Source organism: Eriocheir sinensis, chromosome 36 (assembly GCF_024679095.1).
Source record: "Eriocheir sinensis breed Jianghai 21 chromosome 36, ASM2467909v1, whole genome shotgun sequence".
In the NCBI taxonomy this organism is placed as follows: domain Eukaryota; kingdom Metazoa; phylum Arthropoda; class Malacostraca; order Decapoda; family Varunidae; genus Eriocheir; species Eriocheir sinensis.
Window position 1 is genome coordinate 13,500,138 of NC_066544.1, and position 23,618 is coordinate 13,523,755.

Below are 23,618 nucleotides of genomic sequence, written 5' to 3' on the forward strand. Positions count from 1 at the left end.
CGTTGAAATTTCTCACGAGAGGCTTGACTCCTGCGGCGGCGGCGGTGGTGGTGACGGGTGGGAAGGAAGGGAGGAAGGGCGTCGTGGCGAGGAGGCGTCCAGTTATGATGGGAAATGAAGAGCTGAAGGGGTAATGAGCCTTGCTGGGGATTTAACGGGGTAGGGGAAGGGACGAAGGGATGGGAAGGGGAAGGAACATGACGGGGTAGTGGTTAGTGAAGAGAGGGATGGAGGGGAAGGGGAAGAGGGAAGGGGAATGATATTAGATGGGTTGGTGGAAGGTGAGGGAAAGGAGATGGTAGGGGTGAGGGAAGGAAGGGAAGGGGAAGGTGTAAGGGGAAGATATGAGACGGGTGGTGAGGGGAGGGAAGAGGGGAAGGGGAAGGAAATGAGAGTATGGAAGGGAAGGATGGACAGGGGAAGGGGAAGAAATTAAGGGCGAGTGAGGGGAGAGGAAGGATAAAAAAGAAGAGAACGGAATAAGTTAAAAAAATAATAGCTAATGGGAAGAAAAGGAGAGAAAGGGAAGGAAGAGGAAGGAGAAAAAGAGAAAGAAAGGGAAGCGGAAAAACACAAATCACATTACATTACATTATATAAAAAAACACACATTAAAGATACGAAGGTAATGGGTCGTGAGAGAACATGATGATGGGTGCTGGGAAGGGAAAATAAGGGGGAGGAGGAAGGGGGAGGAAGGGGGAAGGAAGGGGGGAAGATACAAGTCATTCAGTTGTAAAGGACATTGAAGAGTTAATGGGGTAATGAGCCTTGGCAGAGGATGGGAAGGGGTGGGAGGAAGAGAAGGGAAGGGAAGGGAAGGGAAAGAAAGGGAAGGGAAGCGAAGAGGAAGAAGGGAAACGGAGAGAAGTGAAGGGAAAGGAAGGGAACGAAAGGGAAGGGAAGGGCAGTGAACGAAAGGTAAGGTAAGGGAAGTGAAGGAAGGGGAAGGGAAATGAGCGAAAGAGAATGGAATGGAAGGGAAGGGAACAGAAAGGAAGGGAATAGAATGAAAAGGAAGTGTAGAGAAGGGAAGGGGAAGGGAAAGAAAGGAGAGGTAGGGGAAGGAAACAGAGAGGAAATGAAATGATGTGAAGTGAGGGAAGTGAAGGAAAGGGAAGAGAAAGGAAGGGAAGTGTAGAGAAGGGAAGGGGAAGGGAAAGAAAGGAGAGGTAGGGAAAGGAAACAGAGAGGAAATGAAATGAAGTGAAGTGAAGTGAAGTGAAGTGAAGGGAAGGAAAGGGAAGAGGAAGGAAGGAAATGGAAGGGAAGTGAAACGTAGAGAAGGGAAGGGGAAGGGAAAGAAAGGAGAGGTAGGGAAAGGAAACAGAGAGGAAGTGAAGTGAAGTGAAGTGAAGTGAGGGAAGTGAAGTGAAGTGAAGGAAAGGGAAGAGAAAGGAAGGGAAGTGTAGAGAAGGGAAGGGGAAGGGAAAGAAAGGAGAGCGCTGGGAAAAAAGTGTCTCCCTGAGGATGTGTATGTGATCAACAGTTAGGAGAGGCGACGCAGGGAAGGGACGAAGGAGGGAAGGGGAAGGAGGAAGTACTGGAAGAGGAAGAAGGAGAAAAGAAATGGAAGAAAAAGAAAGAATAGTATTAATAATGAGAAGAAGAAAAACGCCGAAAAATGAGGTAAAGAAGATAGAAGAGAAGGGAAGAGAGAATGAAGGAGTAGAAGGGGTTATGAGAGATCCTACACTATCGTTTCGTTAGGTTAGAATGGAGGAGGAGAGAGGAAGGATTGAAAGCAGAAGAAAAAAAGAAAAAGAGGAAGAGAAAGAAGAAGAAGAAGAAGTCATACAATATCAGTTCTTATGCCCAAAATGAGGGAGGAAAGGGAAAGTTCTGAAATAAGAAGAGAAAGAAGAGAAAGAGAAATAACAAAAAGGTGAAAGAAGAAAAAAAAGAAAAAGAGGAAGAGAAAGAATAAGAGAAATAGGTCATACAATATCAGTTCTTATGCCCAAAATGAGGGAGGAAAGGGAAAGTTCTGAAATAAGAAGAGGAAGAAGAGAAGGAGAAATAAGAAAAAGGTGAAAGATTGAAAGAAGAAAAAAAAAAGAAAAAGAGGAAGAGAAAGAATAAGAGTAATAAGTCATACAATATCAGTTCTTATGCCCAAAATGAGGGAGGAAAGGGAAAGTTCTGAAATAAGAAGAGAAAGAAGAGAAAGAGAAATAACAAAAAGGTGAAAGATTGAAAGCAGAAGAAAAAAAAGAAAAAGAGGAAGAGAAAGAATAAGAGAAATAGGTCATACAATATCAGTTCTTATGCTAAAATGAGGGAGAAAAGGGAAAGTTCTGAAATAAGAAGAGAAAGAAGAGAAAGAGAAATAACAAAAAGGTGAAAGATTGAAAGCAGAAAAAATGAAAAGAAAAAGAGGAAGAGAAAGAAGAGTAATAATAAATCATACAATATCAGTTCTTATGCTAAAATGAGGGAGGAAAGGGAAAGTTCTGAAATAAGAAGAGGAAGAAGAGAAGAAGAAACAAGAAAAACAAGCGAAGAAGAAAACGGGAGAAGGGAAAGAGAAAGAAGAGAAAGAACAAATCCTACACTATTAATTCTTCAGACAAAAAACAAAAACAAAACAAAACAAAAAAACAGACGGACACAAAGGGACAAAAACGAGACATGAACAGAACACAGACAAAACAAAACAAAGAAAAACAAACGAATATAACAGACAAGACAACTAATTTAACAGACGAAGAAACAGGAAGACACAGGAACAAACAGACGGACAACCGGAAAGAGACGGTTTAACAGACACACAGAAAGACAAACAGACAGACGGATAAACAGGCAGACAGACCCCTAACTACATCAAAACACGCAAGGCTTCCTAATGCCTAACTGTTCCTGGGCCCTCGTCCTTAACTGGCGGCGGGGAGGGAAGGAAGGAAGGGAAGAAGGGAAGTGAGGTTAGGGGGAGGGAAGGAAGGAAGGACGAGAAGAAGGGGAGTGAGGTTAGGGGAAGGGAAGGAAGGAAGGAAGAGAAGAAGGGGAGTGAGGTTAGGGGAAGGGAAGGAAGGAAGGAAGGGAAGAAGGGGAGTGAGGTTTGGGGGAGGGAAGGAAGGAAGGAAGGAAGGGAAGAAGGGGAGTGAGGTTTGGGGAAGGGAAGGAAGGAAGGAAGGAAGAGAAGAAGGGGAGTGAGGTTAGGGGAAGGGAAGGAAGGAAGGAAGGGAAGAAGGGGAGTGGGGTTAGGAGGAAGGGAAGAAGGGGAGTGGGGTTAGGGGAATGAAGAAGGGAGGGGGGTAGATTGAAGGGAAGGTAACAGACAGAAGGGAAGGAAAAGAAGGGGAACAGAGAGAAGGGAAAAGAAGGGACAAGGGAACAGACATACAGAAGGGTGGAAGGAAGGAAAAGGGGAAAACAAACAAGACAAACGGGGAACGAAAACAGAGGAGAAGTAAATGAATAAAATCAACGGAAGGGTTAAATTTAAACATGAAGGGAAGATATACACCAACGCCCCCACAACAGCCCTTCAGGACCACTCACCGCCCCTCGACAGCGTTACATAAAGAAGGCGTGACAGACTGCCAGGGAAGGCTTGGGCCGTAACGGGAGGCGGCGCTGGTACTGGTGGTAGGCTTAAACTAATACACGGTACCACCCAGCCCTTGCTACTTCTGCTACTACTACTACTACTGCTACTACTACTGCTGCTGTTGCTGCTATATTGTGTGCTGGTTTTAAAGACAGACTAACGGTAATATTCTGATAAGGATTTGAGATAGGAGTTTATTAAAGGAGGAAGTAGGGGACGAGGAGGAGGACGAGGAGGAGGAGGAATGGATACAGAAGGGGGAAATAAGATGAAGAGGAGAAAGTAAGGAGAAGAAGAAGAAAAGAGAGGAAAAAGTGAATGAAAATAAAAAGAGAAAAAAACCCCACAAAGAAGGAGGAGATGAATGAAAAGAGAAGAGGGAAAAGTAGGATGATGATGATGATGATGGAAAAGAAGAAGTAGGAAAAGAAGAAGAAGAAGAAGAAGAAGAAGATGAAGAAGAAGAAGAAGGAGAAAAAGGAGAAGAAGAAGAAGAAGAAGAAGAAAAAGAAGAAGAAGAAGAAGAAGAAGAAAAAGAAGAAAAAGAAGAAGAAAAAGAAAAAGAAGACAACGGAAGGAATAAAAAGCAGAAACAAACCCACACCTTTACTTATTTTACTTCCTACTGTGTGCATACCAATTTCTTACACACGCACGCACGCAAACACGCACACATACTCACACACACAAAAAAAGTAAGACGGAAAAGAGAACAAGCCACAAAGAGGAGGAAGAAAACGAGGAAACGAGGAAAAAACAGGTAGCCAACACGAATCTTCACCCAAAATACAGGTAAGCACAGGTACTCCGGCACAGGTACAGGTGTTCCACGTGTCATTAGGGGGAGGCGTAACGACCAGGTTCTTCCCACCAACCCCTTTTTATTTTTTTTTAACTTATTTTTTTCTTCAAGATGTTACTGTTCTTTTTCTTCTCTGGCTTTTCATTCTTTCATTTCTTCCTCTTTCTGCTTCTCTTTCTCCTTTTTTTCTCCTTCTATTTCTTTTTTCTCTCAGCTTATTTTTATTTTTTCTTCATATTACGACTTTTATTCTTTCTTCCTTTTAATTTCTCCGGCTTATCTTGGTTCTCTTTCTCTCTGTTTTTCTTCACCTACTTTTTCTCTTCCTTTTTTTCTCTCAACATATTTTTCTTCTTAACATTACTTCTCTTTTTCTCTCCTCCATTTTCATTCCTTCATCTCTTCCTCCTCCTTCTTCTTCTCCTTCTCCTGGTCCCCTTTCTTCTTTTTCTTCTCCTTCCCCATTTTTCCTCCCCCTATTTTTCTCTCTTCCCTTTTCATTCCTTCATCTCTTCTTCCTCCTTCTTCTTCTCCTTCTCCTGCTCCCCTTTCTTCTTTTTCTTCTCCTTCCCCTTTTCCTTTCTTCTTCTCCCATTCCTTCCCTTCGTCCTCCTCCTTCTCCTTCATCTTCTCCTTCTGCCCCTGATATATTTTGACGAAACGAAGATGATAAGTGATTCAGAAAACGCAAAATCATTCTTCGGCGCGTGACAGCTGGCCATGGTCAAGAAAAGGATTGGGAATAGACCTGGATAATGGAGACAGAGAAAGATAGATAGAAAGACAGAGAGAAGGAAAGAAAAGACAGATAGATAGAGAGTGAGAGTCTTCTAAGGTATAATCTCGCCTGGTACTCTCGCTGAAGCTTAGTCGCTACACCTGGATGCCCTCGACAGGTGTGAACGTCTGGAGCTACCTTGATTAATGACTCACAGGTAACTTCCGACTCGCCACCTGAGATCACGGAAGGAAGAGATAATGATGATGATGATGATGATGAGGAGGAGGAGGAGGAGGAACACATAAAAAAAAGCAATTTCCGTTCAATCTCAGAGCTAAACAAACACCATAAAAAAAGGAATGTGTGTGTGTGTGTGTGTGTGTGTGTGTGTGTGTGTGTGTGGGTTTATTCGTGAGCAATGACCCAATCGTAGACAAACACAGAAAGACACACTCACACACACACACACACACACACACACACACACACACACACACACACACACACACACACACACACACACACACACAACGGGAGAGACATGGGAGAGGAGAGATGAAAGCAATTAGCGAACTTAACGGACAAAACGAACAGCGTGTGTGTGTGTGTGTGTGTGTGTGTGTGTGTGTGTGTGTGTGTGTGTGTGTCTGAGCGAATCGAGATAATGATGAGGAGGTGGAGTGATGAAGATGAATGAGGAGGAGGAGAAGGAAGAGGAGGAGGAGGGGGAGGAGGAGGAGGAGGAGGAGGAGAAACGGAGATCCTCATTAGGTGGACGTGATGGAGAAAGAAGAACTCACAATCCCTTACTACCACTGACACAATCACTGCGGGGAAGACGGTGGCTGAGTGGCTAGCGTGCGGGTGCGGCGTCAAGAATCCGATTTAAGAGTAGTCCCGCCCGCCGCCACACCTGGGATATTTCAGTCACCGCCGAGTGGCCTAAGACTACCCACATGCTGCCCTGAAGACCACCTATCACCCCGGACCCTAAGGTTGATATTATAAGACATCCTCGCTTCTCACATCAGCTATTTCTAAAGGTCAAAGAGGGGGTCAGTCGGGTTCTAGTGAGTGTTTCTTCAGGTTCACGGTACAGAAGAAGACTCACACTACCACCAGGGTCATAAAACTACCCCTGGAAATGCCCCAAACTCCTACGAAAGCCTTGTCAAATATGTGTTCTTGGGCGGCGATTTGTCTTGTAATACGACCCAAAGATTCTCCCTCTATAAAAAAAGGCCAAAAAATGAACTCCAGGGGGCAGCATGAGCCAAGCAAGATGGCGCCACTATAAACATTTACCTGTGCCAGAACGGGGTGGGGCCGACCATCAGACCCCACCACAGGCGTCACAGGCGGAAACGTAAGAAAACAACACTCATGAAGACTATTGGCTGCACTGTTACCAACACAATCACCAACTCAAACAATCCCTTACAGTTTTCAACAAGACCAGAACCACAATCCCCAACACCATCACCTCATCGGACCAACGAGTTAATGAGCTGTGACTAATTGCCACTCCCAGGTAGTTACGGAACCCCCTTACGCTCGCCTCACCTGCCCGCCCGATGGAGAAGAAAGAAAAAGAAAGAAAGGAAAAATAATATCATCTTCAAACCTTCCATATCACGTCCCCTTCATTAAGAGGTAACCGTACACCCCACTTTCCCCCCACACCTACCCCCCCCCTACACACACATACGCACACAGACACACATACAGTTGATACGCACATACGCACACAGTTTACACGCACGTACGCACACACGCACCTGACCTAATCAAGAGAAAAATATCGAGGTCGATTTGCCGTTAAAAGGCGACAAATAGCGGTCTTTTTTTTTTTTTTTGAGAGAGAGAGAGAGAGAGAGAGAGAGAGAGAGAGAGAGAGAGAGAGAGAGAGAGAGAATCTACATACTTCGTGACTGACACAATAACCGCTACGATTGAGAGAGAAGGGCAATGGAGAGGAGGAGGAGGAGGAGGAGGAGATAACCGCAAGCATTTCGAACCGTAGACAGACAAACAACCAATGACTTCCTGACCTACACACACAAACACACACACACACACACACAGATAGATAGATCGATATAGATAGATAGATAGATAGATAGAGAGAGAGAGAGAGAGAGAGAGAGAGCAAAAAAAAAAAAAAATCAGCAGCTGGTTTTCCTCCTCGTAGCCTCAGCCAAGTGGGTTAAGGAGGGAAAATCCTGCTCTCTCTCTTAAAGGCCTACATTTGCTTTTTATTTTTTTCCTCGATTCCTGTTGCACTTTCTATCCTCCTCCTCCTCCTCCTCCTTCTCCTCCTGCTCCTCCTCCTCCTCCTCCTCCTCCTCCTGCCATCTGCCGCTACAGGTAAACATAATATTAAGCCAATCAAGAACACCTGAGGGACCTGAAAGCGTGACGGAATGGATACAACCACCACCACCACCACCACCACCACCTTCATCACCATCATCACAACCATCACCATCACCACCATCATCACAACCATAATCTACACCATAACTATTCCATTCCCTTTGTTATCACACCATCACCACCATCACCACCATCACCACCACCACCACTATCAACACCATCACTACCACCACCACCACCATAACCACCACTTCCCTTGACGAGGAGAGAAGGAGGGAGGAAGAAAGGGGAGGAAAAGGGTATATCAAAGTGACCTTCCAACACCCACACCTCTCCCCTCTCCCTTCCTCCTCCTCCTCCTCCTCCCCTTCTTCACCCCTCCTTCAGGTAAAACAAGGTGGAAGGGAGGGAGGGAAGGAGGGAAGAGGAGACAAGGGAATACTAACAGACATTCACACACTCACTCCTCTCTCTCTCTCTCTCTCTCTCTCTCTTCGTCCCTTCTTTCACCCAGCAAAACAAGGAAGGAGGAAGAGAGGGAAGATAGGATAGAAGGGTGTATTCAAAGACATTCACACACATATACCTCTACCCTTCCTTCTTCCCCATCTTCTTCTTCCACCCTACAGACATAAGAAGGAAGGGAAGAAGGAGAGAGAAGGAAGAAGAGTGGAAACAAGGAATTACTAACAGACACTGACACTCCCACACCTATCCTCTCTTCCTCCTTCCCTCCTTCGCCCCTCCTACGGGTAAAACATGGAAGGGAGGGAAGGAAGGAGGAAAGCGGGCGTGTTAAGGTGAGGGAACAAGACGCGCCCATTCATCAGGTGGAGGTAGGGTTGTGCTTGTGGTGGGGAAACAACACTAATTGGACCTCCTCACCTGCCTGCCTTCCCTCCTTTCTTCCTGTTTACCTGAGTCCCTCCTACCTGCCTGCCACGTTCTTTCCCCCTGCTTTCCTTTCTGCCTGTCTTCCTGCCTTCATTCTTTCTCGAGTTCTTTTTGATTCCTCTCTTTTTTTCTGCTTTTCTTTCTTTTTTCCTTCCTCCCTTCTTTCTTGGTTCTTCCTGTCTTCTTTTTTTCTTATTTCCTGATTCCTTTTTCTTCCATTTTTCTCGTTTTTCCCTGCTTTCATTTCTGAGTCTTTCCTGTCTTCCTGTTTTCCTTCCTGCCTTTCTTTCTGTTTTCCTTCCTTCCTTCCTGAGTTCTTCCTGCTTTCTTTTTCACGTGGCGTCCCTACTTCCTTCCTTCCTTCCTTTCCTGAGTCCTTTTTTCCTTCCTGCCTTTCTTTCCTTCATTCCTTCTTTTTCTTCAGCTTTTTTTTTTTTTACTCCTTTACAACAAACATTTGCATAAACGTTGCTAATTACACCTCTCCTTCCTTCCTTCCTCCTTTGCTTTCTTTCTTTCTCTCTCTTCCATCTTCTTACCTTCCCTCCTTCCTTTCTTTCTCTCTCTTCCATCTTCTTACCTTCCCTCCTAGTTTTCTTCAGTCCTGCTTTTCCTTTCTTCCTTCTTTCTCATCTGTTTTTTTTTTTACTCCTTTACAACAAACATTTGCATAAACGTTCCTAATTACACCTCTCTTTCCTTCCTTCCTTCCTTCCTTCCTCCCTGTCACCCCTTTTCGCTTCTTTCCTCCTTCCGTCATTATTTCCTTCTCACGACAAACTGCAACAAACCACTTACAACTCCATTTATCAGAGTCGAGTCCATCTTATGCAATTCTAATCTTACTATCTTGCTATTCTTTGTATTTACGTCACGACTCCTGTTAGGCTCCGTTAGGCTTTGCAGTCACGCTAAGTCTGCCGCCGCTGTCTGTTGTACGATGTCTGTTATTTGCTGTCTGCACGGGCTTAGAAAGACAGCGGGCGGCTTCTCTGCAACTGTACATATAAATACACACATACAGACACACGCAGACGCACACAGACACACGCATCTCACTCTGAAAACCCAATAAAAGGAGGACCAAATTGGGTGTTTTTATAGCGGGACACGAGGCAGATTAGGAGCATAAAAAAAGACGAAAGAAAAAATGTCATAAAAACGATGTTATTTGGGACACTGCATTTGATTTCGCGCAGGACGGAGAGGAAGGGAGAGTAGAGTTAGAGGTTCATCTCACTAAGGACGAAGAGGAAGGGAGAGGAGAAGCAGAGGAGAGGAAGGGAGAGTAGAGTTAGAGGTTCATCTCACAAAGGACGAAGAGGAAGGGAGAGAAGCAGAGGAGAGGAAGGAAGAGGAGAAGAGTTAGAGGAAAGCTCGGGCAGAACGGAGAGGGAGGAAGAGAACCAGAGGAGAGGAAGTAAGAGAAGAGTTAGAGGTACAGCTAGGGCAGGACGAAAGGGAAGGGAGAGAAGCAGAGAAGAGGAAGGAAGAGGAGAAGAGTTAGAGACACAACTTCAGGTAGGACGAAGAAAAATAAAGAGAAGAGTTAGAGGCACATCTTCTCTCCCTTATTGAATTGATGGACCACTGACGATGATGTTCTAATAAAGGCGATGTGTCACGAGCTAATGTAAAGTATAATGTGAAGGAAGGAAGACAGGAAGACATTAATGAAGGGATACGAAGTTAGTGGCGAGACGATCACACACACACACACACACACACACACACACACACACACACACACACACACACACACACACACACACTTTGGTCACGGGGTCGGTGTGTGAGACGGGAGACACAACCCCCCCCACCCCCATTTATCCGCCCCCCCCCTCACGCCAACGCCCCTCACCTCCCCTCCCGCCCCCCTCCTTTCTTTCTCATCACGTAACCTACAGCGTTCACGTACAAACCGACACACGTACACACAGTCTAAACACGTACACGTAACTGATGATGACTGGTAGGCACACGCACACGCACACACGCACACACAGAGAGCTTTTTTTTTTTTAGGTAAGGTAAGTTAATGTTCTCCTCTGTTGATTCTTTTCTTTATATTATGTGTTTATTCTCTCTCTCTCTCTCTCTCTCTCTCTCTCTCTCTCTCTCTCTCTCTCTCTCTCTCTCCACTCCTTTACTTCCTTCTTACTCAACTCGCTCTCCATCCTCTTCTAACTCTCTGATCTCTTACAACATTATCTCTCCCTCCCCTGCGCCCTTCTCTTCTCTTTCTCCCTCCCTTCCTCCCTTCTCAATCTCCCTCCCTAAGGTCTGCTCTCAATCTCCCTTCTCTCTCTCTCTCTCTCTCTCTCTCTCTCTCTCTCTCCTCCTTCTCTACTCTCTCTCCTCTCTCCTCTCTTTGGCCTACCTCTCTCTCTCTTCCTCCCTCCTTCTCTACTTTCCTCCCTCTCTCCCTCCCTTTGGCCTACCCTCAAGCTCCCTTCCCTCCCTCCTTCTCTACTTTCCTCCCTCTCTCCCTCCCTTTGGCCTACCCTCAAGCTCCCTTCCCTCCCTCCTTCTCTACTTTTCTCCCTCTCTCTCTCTCTCTCCCTTCCAGCCTTCGGGACCTCCAGGCTTAAGTCCGGGGCATGAAAGGGAGCCGACGAAAATGTATACGAGAGAAAACGAGAAACAGGGTGACTGGAGGAGGAGGAGGAGGAGGAGGAGGTGGGTAACGCCGCGGGGTGAGCCTACCGCTATGCCCCGCCACACACACACGCACGCACGCACTCACTCACGCACTGACATCTTTCCACACCCACACAAACATATGATGATGATGATGATGATGATGTTGTTGTTGTTGTTGTTGCCCATGGACAAGGAAGAACAATAAAATAAAACGAAAAAAAAAATTGGAGGTGGAAAAAAAAGAGGAAAAAATCGTGGAAATAACAACAGGAGGTGAGGAAAACGGCGCACCTGTCACCCTTCCTTCCTTCCTTCCTTTCTTTCTTTCCAGGTAATCTCAGGTAATCATCCCTTTATTTACATTTTAAGGAAGCAGGCTGGTGGTGGTGGTGGTGGAGGTGACAGGCGGAGTGACACATGCGAGGGGGGTTGGGGGGGAGGGGGGGGGAGTGGCGTGATGTCCCTCCTCTGCCTTCTCTTCCTCGTTACTGTTTCCTTCCTTCCTCCTTCCTTCCCATGGGCCTCTTCTTCCTCTTCCTTTCTTTCTCTATTATTACTCATTGTCTCCCTTTCCTCTTCGTTCCTCTTCCTTTCTTCCTTTCCCATTCCTCTTTCTTTCTTATTCCTCTTCATGGGCTCCTTCCTCTTCCCTTCCTTCTTTTTCATTACTCATTGTGGCCCCTTCCTCTTCGTTCCTCTTCCTTTCTTCTTTTTTCTTCTCTTCCTTTCTTATTCCTCTTCCTTTTTTTCCCCTTCTTCCTTACGGGGCACGTCTTCCCTTCTTCCTCTCCCATTCCTCCTCGTTCCTCTTCTTTTTTTCCTCTCTCTTTTTCCCCCTCTTGACCCCTTCCTCTTCTATTCTTCCTTTTTCACTCCTCTTCGCAACCTCTCCCTCTTCGTTATTGCTCCTTTCTTTCTCCTTCCTCCTCATGACCTCCTCCTTCTCGTTCCTCTTCCTCTTTTACCTCGTTCATCCCTCCTTATGACCTCTTCCTCTTTGTTCCTCTTCCTTCACACACACACCAAAAAAAAAAAAGTCTGATCTTATAATCCCAAGCTTGGAGCCAAGACTTGAAGCGCCTCAAGGGCCGGCACGCATTCCTGAGGCGCCTGAGTTGAGGTCGACCTTGAGGCAATGACTGGGGGGCGGGGGCGATGGCGGTGAAGAAGCGAGGCTGGACTGGGTGGGGCAGGAAGGGGGGATGCTGTGCTGGATATATATATAATGCTGTGAGGGATGATGTTGTGAAGGGGGATGTTGTGAGGGATGTTGTGATGGGGGATGTTGTTTCTCCTCTTTTTTTCTGCCCTTGAGTTGCCTCCTTTCCCGAGACCTGAGTTTAGTAGGTCAGAGTGTAACAGAGTAACGTCAGTGAAGAGTGTGGGAATAAGCAGAAGAGAGGATCATAAGGAGGAGGAACTACGAAGCGATACACAGCGAATAAGAATAAGAAGAGGAAGAAGAAGAAGAAGAAGTACCGGGTGTGTCTATGGAGCAAGCACACTGAGAGGAGAACGAACGCAAAGACCAACACACAGTAAACGATGAAACCCACAAAAGCACAGGAGATGAGACACAAACCTTACCTAATACAGAATGTCAGAGTACCAGGTCTTCTTTTCTGGGTATGTCTAAGCAACCAACACGCTAAGAGGAGGATGAACGCAATGACTTAAACACACAGTAGACGAAGAAACCCACAAAAGCACAGCAGAGGAGGCGAAAACCTTAGCTAACAGAGAGGGTCAGAGTACCAGGTCTTCTTCTTTTCTGGGTATGTCCAAGGAACCCAAACACTGAGAGGAGGATGAACGCAATGGCCAAAACACACGGTAAACGAAGTACCCGCAAAAGCACAGCAGAGGAGACGGAAACCTTGGCTAATACAGAAGGTCACAGTGCCAGGTGCGTCCAGGTAACCCAAACACTTCGGTCAGTAATGTATGCAAGGAGGGAAGGAGGGAAGCAGGCTGCGGCAGAAGGGAAGCGTCCAAAGTGGTTTATCACGCGCTTCGTCACTCATTTCCTAGCTTGTTACGTCTTCCTTTTTCTTCCTTTCCGGGTTGTTCTTCTGTTGAGGGAAAATGTGGAGGAAGAGAGAACGGGAGAAAAATAGAGATTTGCTTGTTGTGTTTTGTGTTTTCCATTACTTTGTGGGATATTTGTTTTGTTTTTGTAGAGGAAACACGAGAAGAGGAAGAAAGAGAAAAAGAGATTGGTAGCCAGAAAGAGAAAGAGAAAGAAAAAAAGAGGAAGAGAGGAGAAGAGAGATTTGCTTGTTGTGTTTTCCCGTTTCTCTGCAGGTTATTTTCTTTTGTTTTTGTGGAGGAAACACGAGAAGAGGAAGAAAGAAAGAGAAAGAGAGATTGGTAGCCAGAAAGAGAAAGAGAAAGAAAAAAAAGAGGAAGAGAGAAAGAGAGAGAGAGAGGTTGGGGGTGGTGTTTCTTTTACCCTGAGACTCAAACTAGTGTTAGGAGTGACCAGACCACCACCATCACCACCACCACCACCACCACCACCACCACTTTGAGTAATATATACGGCGTGCGTGACCTCCTTCGGCAGTCCCGCGCACACATACACACACACACACACACACACACACACACACACACACACATCCGGTCAGCCTCAGCGTGTTCCGTGCCGGCTCGTGACACTCCCTTACACACACACACACACACACACACACACATACAAGGGCGGGGCTGGCGAGGTGGAAGTCATGGTATTCGTCAGTAATGGTTTCTTTGTGTTCCTGTCTGTCTGTCTGTCTATTTGTCTGTCTGTGCTTGGCTGCGGTTACTGTGTCGTTCATTAAGTGGGTCGGAGAGGACACGCCCACCTTGAGAGTCCTTTGGGGAGGGAGGGAGAGAGGGGGAGACCAGAAGAACCTCGAAGGGTGTATTTTTTTTATAGTGGGAGTTCCGGATAAGGAGGTGGTGTGTGTTTCCTGCTTTCTTCCATTGTTTTAGTTATTATCTTTTCTACCTTCTTCTTATTATTATTATTCCTCCTATCTTCTTTTTATTCCTATCTTTCCTATCTTCTTCTATTGTTGTAGTTCTTATTCTTCTTGTTCTGCGTACGTGTTCTTGTTCTTGTTCTACTTGATCTTTTTCATGTTTTACTGTCTCGTGTCTATTCCTGCTTCTGTTCTAGTTATTCTATTTCCTTCTCTTCCTCTTCCTTCTCCTCCTCCTCCTCCTCCTCCTTATGTAAGACTCCACAACCTTAGTCCACCAAAACCCACCACTGACCCACCCACAGCTACACCCACCTATCCACCTTCCAGCTCCCACCCCCACACAGTCACACCAACCAACCCACCCACACCCACTTGTACTCCCCCCCCCCATCCACACTTCATGGGTGATGGGAAACAGCCGAATAATGGAAGTCACTGAAGGGCCGAAAAAAAAAAGCCCACTTACGGCTCCTCTTTATGGCTCGAACTTCAACACACCTGAGAGCACCTGAGAGCACACCTGAAGCCCGTCCAATCAGCGTGCAGGTGTGGGCCAGAAGGGAGCAGGAGGCTTGGTGTTTACTGTTCCTCTGTCACGGTCATGGCTGTCCCGCCCTCCCCAAGACCGTGGCTGTGATGTCATTGAAGGGTCGCTTGGTCTACTTTCTCTTCTTCAATCTCCTTCTCTTCTCCTGCCTTCTCTATCTGTCTCATTATTGAAGCTTCTCTACATCTTCCTTCTCTTCCCTTGCCTTCCTTCCCTCTATCTCCTATCCCCTTCCTTCTCTTCCCTTGCCTTCCTTCCCTCTATCTCCTACCCCCTTCCTTCTCTTCCCTTGCCGTCCTTCCCTCTATCTCCTACCCCCTTCCTTCTCTTCCCTTGCCTTCCTTCCCTCTATCTCCTACCCCCTTCCTTCTCTTCCCTTGCCGTCCTCCCTCTCTATCTCCTACCCCCTTCCTTCTCTTCCCTTGCCTTCCTTCCTCTATCTCCTACTCCTTCCTTCTCTTCCCTTGCTGTCCTCCCCTCTATCTCCTACCCCCTTCCTTCTCTTCCCTTGCCTTCCTTCCCTCTATCTCCTACCCCCTTCCTCCTCTTCCCTTCCCTGCCTTCTCTCCTCCTCCGAGCATCACATGAGGATAACAGTGCTGGGTCCTATTTAAAGAAAGGGGCGTTGCCTTATTTGTGGTCGCGGAGGAGGGAGTCGTTTACCTCCTCCATAATAGTTCTTTCCTCCCTCCTCCTCCTCCTCCTCTTCTCCTTCCTCCTCTTACTGCTCATCTTCTTCCTCGTCTTCATTCTTATCTTCCTCGTTTCCCTACTCCTCCTCCTCCTCATCTCCTTCCTCTCTTTCCTCATTCTCTTCTTCTTCTTCCTCCTCATCTTCTTCCTCATCTTCTTTCTTATCTTCTTCCTCATCTTCTTCCTCATCCTCTTCCTCATCTTCCTCCTCATCTTCTTTCTCATCCTCTTCCTCATCTTCCTCCTCATCTTCTTCCTCATCCTCTTCCTCATCTTCTTCCTCATCCTCTTCCTCATCCCCTTCCTCATCTTCCTCCTAATCTTCTTCCTAATCCTCTTCCTCCTCCTCTTCTTCCTCACTTTATTGCTGTCGATACATTAGTTTTTTTTTGCTTATGTTCTGCTTGTTTTTGTTCTTCTTGTTCTATTTGCACTTATTTCCATTCTTATCCTTCTTGTTCTTCTTGTTTTTGTTTTTTTCTATAGTTTAATTCTTGTTCTTGTTCTTGTTCTACTTTATCTTCTAGTGTTATGCTGTCTCGTGGCTGTTTCTTCTTGTTCTTTTTGTTCTTCTTCCTTTTGCTCCTTCTCCTCCTCCTCCTTCTGCTATTTCTCCTTCTCCTTCTCCTCCTCCTCCTCCTGTTATTTCTCCTCTTCCTCCTTCTCCTTCTCCAGCTACTTCTCCTTCTTCCTTCTCCTCCTCCTACTGCTAATTCTCCTCCTCCTTCTCCTCCTCCTCCTCTAAGCCCTATTCAACCTTAGAGGAAGTAGATTAACCCCCACAAAAAAGAAACAATAGTGACCTCTACCTCCCCCCCCTCCCCCCGTCCCCGAAAAAAAGACCTACACAGCGTTCCGTTCCATATTTCCTTTTAACGGTCAGGAGCCTCGATCGGCTTATATATTACATTTTTTTTTATCTTCGTCTGTATTTTTTTTCACTCTTCCTCTTTATGATTTTGATGTTTTTCTCCTTCCGATCATTCGTGGAGGAGTGATTGAAGAGGAGGAGGAGGAGGAGGAGGAGGAGGAGGTAAAATAATAGAAGAATATATATGGAAGGCAGGAAAAATAGTGTCAGTGTGTCATGTAATCTTTTTCATCTTCCTTTTCCTTCTTTCACTAAACTTTGTCACTAAAATAAACAACAGCAGAGTCTTGGAGAAGCAAAACACTGAAAGAAAAATATGGGAGAGAAAACATATGGAAGAAAAATGAACAACAGCAGAGTCTTGGAGAAACAAAACACTGAAAGAAAAATGAGAGAAAAAAAACTTGGAAGGAAAATCATGGAAGAAAATAAATGTTAGTTAAAGGATTGTGTCAGTGTGTTACAATCCCATTTTCGTCCAGAGGTGTTTCTTTGACTAACGTTCGCTACGCACATAAACAAACGTGTGTGAGACTTTGAAGCGTTGACAAAAAATGCGATAAATACACAGCCGAGTCGACGAAACGCTGCGCTCCGGGTCGGTCACTGTTTGCTGAGGAGCCGCGCAGACCGTCGACTTCCTAGTTTCTTTAGGCGTTTCTTTTTTTTCTTCTTATGCCTCTTCCTCTTTTGCTTTGCCTTCTTCTCGTTCTCCTCCTTCTCTCCCACTCTCCACATCTTTCTCTTTTTTTATCTGCTTCTTTCACATTTCTTCTTCTCCTTCTTCTTCTTCTTCTTCTTCTTCTTCTTCTTCTACTACTACTTTTTCTTCTTCTTCTTCTTCTTTTTTCACCTACATTTTCACATATCTTCTTCTTCTTCTTCTTCTTCCTCTAGCTGACAAGAATTTAGCCTCCTTTTCTGTTTACATGACCGCGACACACCGACTCTCTCTCTCTCTCTCTCTCTCTCTCTCTCTCTCTCTCTCTCTCTCTCTCTCTCAGAGGTCACGAGGCATACAATAACAGTAACACACAAAATAGATAAGAAAGAACAATATATCCTCCTCCTCCTCCTCCTCCTCCTCCTACTACTACTACTACTACTACTGTTCTTAGTAATGACACGCTTGATAAATGTGAGAAAATGTGTGTGTATGTATGTGTGTGTGTGTGTGTGTGTGTGTGTGTGTGTGTGTGTGTGTGTGTGTGTGTGTGTGTGTAGGTCAAAGAGCAGGGGCGTGGTGAAGTATGTGTGGGGGTTGTGGTGGAGGGGGGGGGTGGAGGTTAGGGGGGAAAGAAGGGGGAGGTGGGGGGGTTGGGGGGACGCACACCATGGTACCGTATGGACGCAAGCACACACGCACACACGCACGCAAGCACCTATGAACGCCACAACTCAGGTGAATAATCCACAAACAGGTGCGTGTGAGGCGCCGAACCGCCGAGCATAACACACACACACACACACACACACACACACACACACACACACACACACACACACACACATTTTCTCACAGTTATCAAAGGTTCTTCTTCTTCTTCTTCTTCTTCTTCTTCTTCTTATTATTATTATTATTATTATTATTATATAGAAAAAAATAATAATAAAAAAAAATCAAGCTCGCCACTCTCCCTAATTTGCTTATCATTTTCAGCATTCAAATTCACACGAAGAAAAAAATAAATAAAGAAACACAAACGTTCACAATCATTCACAAACAAACAAGCAAGCAAGCAAACAAACAAACGATTTAGTTCACCGTAAGTCAATCATAGGTATACCTACGTGAGGGCTTACCAGGTGTGTGTGTGTGTGTGTGTGTGTGTGTGTGTGTGTGTGTGTGTGTGTGTGTGTGTGAAAGGAAACCGCAGGGGGCAGGTTATGGTGGTAGTTGTGGTGGTGGTGGTAGTGGTGGTGGTGGTGGTGGTGGTGGTGGTGGTGGTGGTGGTGGTGGTGGTGGTGGTGGTGGTGGTGGTGGCGGAGGGAGAATGATAACCAGGAAGTGGAAGAAGGATGAAACTCGTGGTCACAAGATATCAATGAAGTACAAGGTGGAAAGCCCGCCTCTAAAGACCCCTCCCTCCTCTTCGCCCTCCCCTTTCCCTCTTATCTCCCTCTCCCCTTCTAATCATCTCTTTTCTCCCTCTCTACCCTCTCCCCCTCCCTCTCCCCTCTCCTCCTCTTCACCCTCCCCTTTCCCCCTTATCTTCCCTTCTCCTCTTCTACTAATCTTTTCTCCCTCTCTACCCTCTCCCCCTCCCTCTCCTCCTTCCCTCCCTTCTTAACGTGACGCACCCGGCCCTCTGATTCTGTCCCATTAAACACGTAATGAATAGTCATGCAAAAGTAAACAACCAAACAACGAAACAAAACTAATAGACGTAAATAAATAAAGAAAACACAAAATAAGATGAGATAAAATATATAGAATAAATAAACATATCAAAAACACACAGACAAAATGCATAAGAGTAGACATAAACAGATAATAGACATGATCAAACACGTAAATAATATAGAAAACCACAAACGTACAGACACAAAAGAACCAAAGATAAAAGGTGACAGACAAATAAACAGACTGTAAAAAATAGAAAGAAAGACACCCCCACTCACTCACCCACACACATAGACATAATCAACCCCTTGGAAACAGAAGGAAAACAGACAGACAGAAGCACGAAATAGAAAAACAAACATCGTTACACTCACCGCTCGTCGCCAGCACCGCCAGGACCTCCCCGCCTCGAGCCTCCAGCGAGATACCGTCCAGAAGGTGCGTTCGTCCGCCACTACCTCGCGTCTCATACACCAGCCCCCGGACTTGCAGATGTGGCCCCTTCCCGCCCATGCCACCTATCTCCTCCGCCCATGGGTTGTCGCGGGGGAAGAGCTTGTCGTTGAGCATGGGCGGGTCCCTGTGTGGCCCCCCGTCATGGTTCTGAGTGGCGGGAGCATGGGCGTGAGGGCGTGGGGCGGTAGGGTAGTGGTTGTTGTGGGTGGTGTAGGCGTGGGGTTGGGTATGGGTAGGGTGTGGGTTTGGGTTCACTTTGGGGTGTGGGTGGGAGGTGTGGGTCGCTGTGGGTGGGTTATGGGTGGGGGTGGTGTTCTGGGCGTAGGAGGAGAGGATGGAAGTGGGTGCCAAGGGGGACTTGTTCACCCGGGGGAGGCTTGTGTTGGGGTACTGCCGGGTGAAGCCGTTGGTGGCGGGGGAGTGCGTGAGGGTGGGGTACTGGGGAACGGGGGGCAGGGGGTACTGGGGGTTTGGGGGGGCGTAGGAGAACCTGGAGTACTTCGGAGGATTGTGGAGGGGAAGGGGAAGGGGCAGGGCAGGGGAGGGCTTTTGCAGGGAGGGGAAGGGGCGGTAGGGGAGGTTGAAGGAAGAGGAGGGGGAGGCGGCGACGGGTTGGGGGAAGGTCCTTGGGGTGAAGTTTTTGAGTTTGATGTATTCCATTCTCACTGACTGAAGTTTCGCTAACAACACAGTATTAGATTTCCGGGACTCGAACTTGGTCCACCCACACACGGTCACACACACACGACACTCAGCCACGGTCAATTTTTCCTCTTCCAGTCACTCTTTCAATCAGCACAACCTCAAACGTCATCTTTCCACATACAAAAACCCGCGAAATCAAGTCCGAATCACATCGATAGCTTCGTCTTCCTTTAATCTCTCGCGCACGTCGGAAAAAGTAAACACAACTCTAGTCGTCTCCGTGACAGTGAATGGAGAGCTGAGCGGCCACACCCTCCTCTTAAGACGGTTGGGGAAACACTGACTGGAACCTGGCTCTCTGTGGGACTCGTTACCCGGTACCCCCCCAAGGCCCTCCAGCTCGAGTCAACTCCAGCCCTCCCCGCCCCGCCCGTTGCTTCGCTCCCACACTCCTTCTCTCCGCGCGGTCAGATCCATTTTCTCTTCGCCCAATAAACACTTGCAGTTGACACACTCGCGGCTTGGGTTCTGAACGCATCAATGGCTTGGCTCTCCTATTGTTCCTCATGGTGTGTTTTTTGGGCCGCGTTAGTTCATGATGACACAAGGAGAGAGAGGGAGAGAGAGGAAGAGAAGGAGGAATACTGAAAGGTCGAGAGAGAATGATAGAGAAGAGAAAGAAGGATGGAAGAGAAATTATGCTGGAAGGTCAAGAGAGAGAAAGAAAGTTAGAAAAATGAGAAAATAATGAAAGATGAAAGAGAAAATGGTAGAAAAAAGGGAAGGAAAGTTAGAAGAGAGAGTAAGATAATATAAAGAAAGGAGAGTTAGAAGAGAAAGTAAGGTAAAATAAAGAAGACAAAGAGAAAAAAGAAAGAAAACTAGTAGAAAGAGAAAAAGAGAAAAGAGAAAGCTAAAAGAAAAAAAAAGAAAAAGAAAGCTTGAAAAAAAGGATAAGAAAACAACAGAAAAATGAGAAAAACAATTTGAAAATAAAGAGGAAGAAAGTAAAAAAAGAAGATAGAAGAAAGAAGAGAAGGAAAAAAGGAACATAAAGGATAACGAAAAGAAAGATCAAGAAAGAGAAGAAAGGAAAAAGGAAGACTGAATAGGCGGCAAAGCATACGCAGGAAAGCAAACAAAACGAAGACGAGGAAGAAAAGAAAGATGATTTTTTGAGCGAACTGTTGCGTTTTCTTCCTCTTCTTCTTCCTCCTCCTCCTCTTCTTCTTCTTCTTCTTTTTTTCGGAAGCGACTGGCGTGATTGAACAGCTACGAATCGGCCTGAGAAAGCTTCATCTGAACACACACACACACACACACACACACACACACACACACACACACACACACACACAACGTTACAGTTTGGGAGCGAGAGAGAGAGAGAGAGAGAGAGAGAGAGAGAGAGAGAGAGAGAGAGAGAGAGAGAGAGAGAGAGAGAGAGAGAGAGAGAGAGAGAGAGAGAGAGAGAATCAATTTTTTTTCTTTTCCCTCACTAACCCAGAACGGGACGCACCTGACAGACAGACAAAAAAGGTGCACACAGGTAACTCTACGTGACTAATGAGGGTAGCCAGGTAACCCTCTCTCTCTCTCTCTCTCTCTCTCTCTCTCTCTCTCTCTCTCTCTGTTCCATACGCCTCTAAGCATAAGATGACGATGCTAAGATGGAGAGGAGGAGGAGGAGGAGGAGGAAGGGAAGGAGGAGGAAGAGGAGGAGGAGGAGGAAGTTCAGTCATGGGAATCTTCGTTCATCTTCCGTTAAAACAAAAATAAAAGAAAAAAAATACAGTTGTTTGACTTAATAATTTTTTGTTATGCGTGATAAAAAACTGAACTGATAAATCGAAAAAAAAAAAAAAGAAAGTGAGCAAATATTGAAGGATAAGAGAGAGAGAGAGAGAGAGAGAGAGAGAGAGAGAGAGAGAGAGAGAGAGAGAGAGAGAGAGAGAGAGAGAGAGAGAGAGAGAGAGAGAGAGAGAGAGAGAGAGAGAGAGAGAGAGAGAGAGAGAGAGAGAGTAATTAAGTCGTCTCTTTCTTTACTCAGGCCTAACCAGGAAGGAATTTTAGAGTATGTAATGAGTTTGAGGAGGAGGAGGAGGAGGAGGAGGAGAAGCTGGGAATGAGGAAATGACGAGAGACATTCTTTTACTTGGCTCATTCTAACACACACACACACACACACACACACACACACACACACACACACACACACACACACACACACACACACACACACATGAACCTGCACACGAACAGACAGAGTGTCAGGTCTCTCTCTCTCTCTCTCTCTCTCTCTCTCTCTCTCTCTCTCTCTCTCTCTCTCTCTCTCTCTCTCAGACACACACATACACACACACTCACTAAAAATAATATTGCATTGATTAATACACACATTGACAAAGGCAAACAAAGACTTTATAAATATTGTTAACACCTCGAAGCAAAAAATGAAAGAAAAAAATATAATATGAGATGGAGGTGGGAGATGGGGTGGAGGAGGGGGAGGGGAAGGAGGGGTAAGCAGGGTACACACACACACACACACACACACACACACACACACACACACACACACAAAACACACAAAGAAGACAACAGTAATAATAGAAGTAAAGTCATCCATCATCGCTGTCTTCATTGTTATCATATCATTGTCTGATTATCCTACTTTTCGTTATCTTATTCCTTTTTTATATTCTTGCGCACTTGTTAGCTTTCACTTTTCACTCTTTTTCATTTTTTTTTATTTTTCCTTTTTTTTAAACATTCTTTCCAAGCAAATTAATTTTCCTAGCGTTTTCCTTCTCAGTTTCTTTCGTTGCTCATTCGTTTGATTCGTTTCTTGATTAATTTTTTTTAATGAGTCTGACGGAAAAGTAAAGTTAAGAAGTGCGCAGAACCTCAAACAAACCTAACATACAATGAAAATATATATAAAAGTAAACAAATGAAAAAAATAATAAAAATAAACAAGTAAATAAAACAAGACCTATAGATAAAAATAAGATACAAACACTAATAAATCAATCAGGTAACTCTACGTGATTATTGAGGGTAGCCAGGTAACCCCCTCATTGTCTCACCTGGTTGAAGATCGCGCCGTGTTGCCTGGACCGCCGCGACAACTTGGAGGTGAGCGAGACTTGCGAGCCCCCTAACCTGCTGGCCGCCCCTCCTGCCGCGCCCCCCCGCCGCTCCCTGTAGTAGGTGTCGGCGGAGAGCAGGTTGGCCTCGCTGGAGCTCTGGCAGGGGAGAGACAGGGGAAGGTGAGTAAGGTAAGTAGACTAGGAAAAAGGAAACGTAGGAAAGAGAAGATATGACGCGAGATAACTTCGAACAGGTAAGCTTGGGAGAGTAAGGTAAGGAAAGCAAATAAGAAAGGCTTGACTAACTGGGAGGTGGGTAAGGGAATTGAAGGAGTGAGTAAGGAAGAGATATGCAGGTAAACTAGGAAATGGCAAGATATGACAAGGCCAGCACATCACCACCGCGACCTACCTTGGCACGCACATCACGAGAGGGCGCAGGTGGGTTAACTAACAGAGGTAAGGTAAGTTAAGAGAAGGCTGAATAGATAAGGTCAGGATAAGGGAAAGATAGCAAAGGGTATTGAAGAACTGAATAAGATAGGGAAAAGGAAGGAAAGATAAGGCAAGGGAAGACTACAATAACACACTCTTCTACCCACCTTGGTGCGCACTTCACGGGAGGGCGCGGCGGGTGGGTTCCAATCCCTCGCCGCGAGCAGGTCCGGGTTACTTTTGCTGCGCGTGTACCTGTCCCCGCGCCCTATAGGGGAGGCCGCCCCCCCTCGCCCGCGCCCCCCGCCCCCGCCGTCGTCGCTGGAGTCGTAGCCACTGCTCCCGTCCCGCCCATGCGCCGTAGGGGGGAAGACGCGGGGGAGGCCAAATTTGAGGTAGGTGAACATGTTGGTCCCAAGTTCGCTCTTTGGACCATACCTGAGGGAGGGAAAAGAGGGTAAGGAGGGTGAGAGAGGGAGGGTGAGAGAGAGGGAGAGAGAGGAAGGGTGAGAGGGAGAGGATGAGAGATAGAGAGGTGTGAGGGGGTGAGGGAGAGGGAGAGAGAGGGAGGGTGAGAAAG

General features: G+C 46.2%; 1 protein-coding gene across 1 annotated transcript in view; it reads right to left on the reverse strand.

Moving 5' to 3' along the window:
- The window catches only part of LOC127007860 (ATP-binding cassette sub-family G member 8-like), a 111,770-nt gene that overhangs the window by 22,574 nt on the left and 65,578 nt on the right, over positions 1-23,618 (reverse strand). The window contains exons 5-7 of the mRNA XM_050879266.1: positions 23,206-23,476; positions 22,601-22,759; positions 18,785-19,013 (exon numbers count right to left, since the gene is read on the reverse strand). Coding sequence (XP_050735223.1) covers positions 18,785-19,013; positions 22,601-22,759; positions 23,206-23,476 — 659 coding nt within the window. The remainder of the gene's footprint in view (positions 1-18,784; positions 19,014-22,600; positions 22,760-23,205; positions 23,477-23,618) is intronic.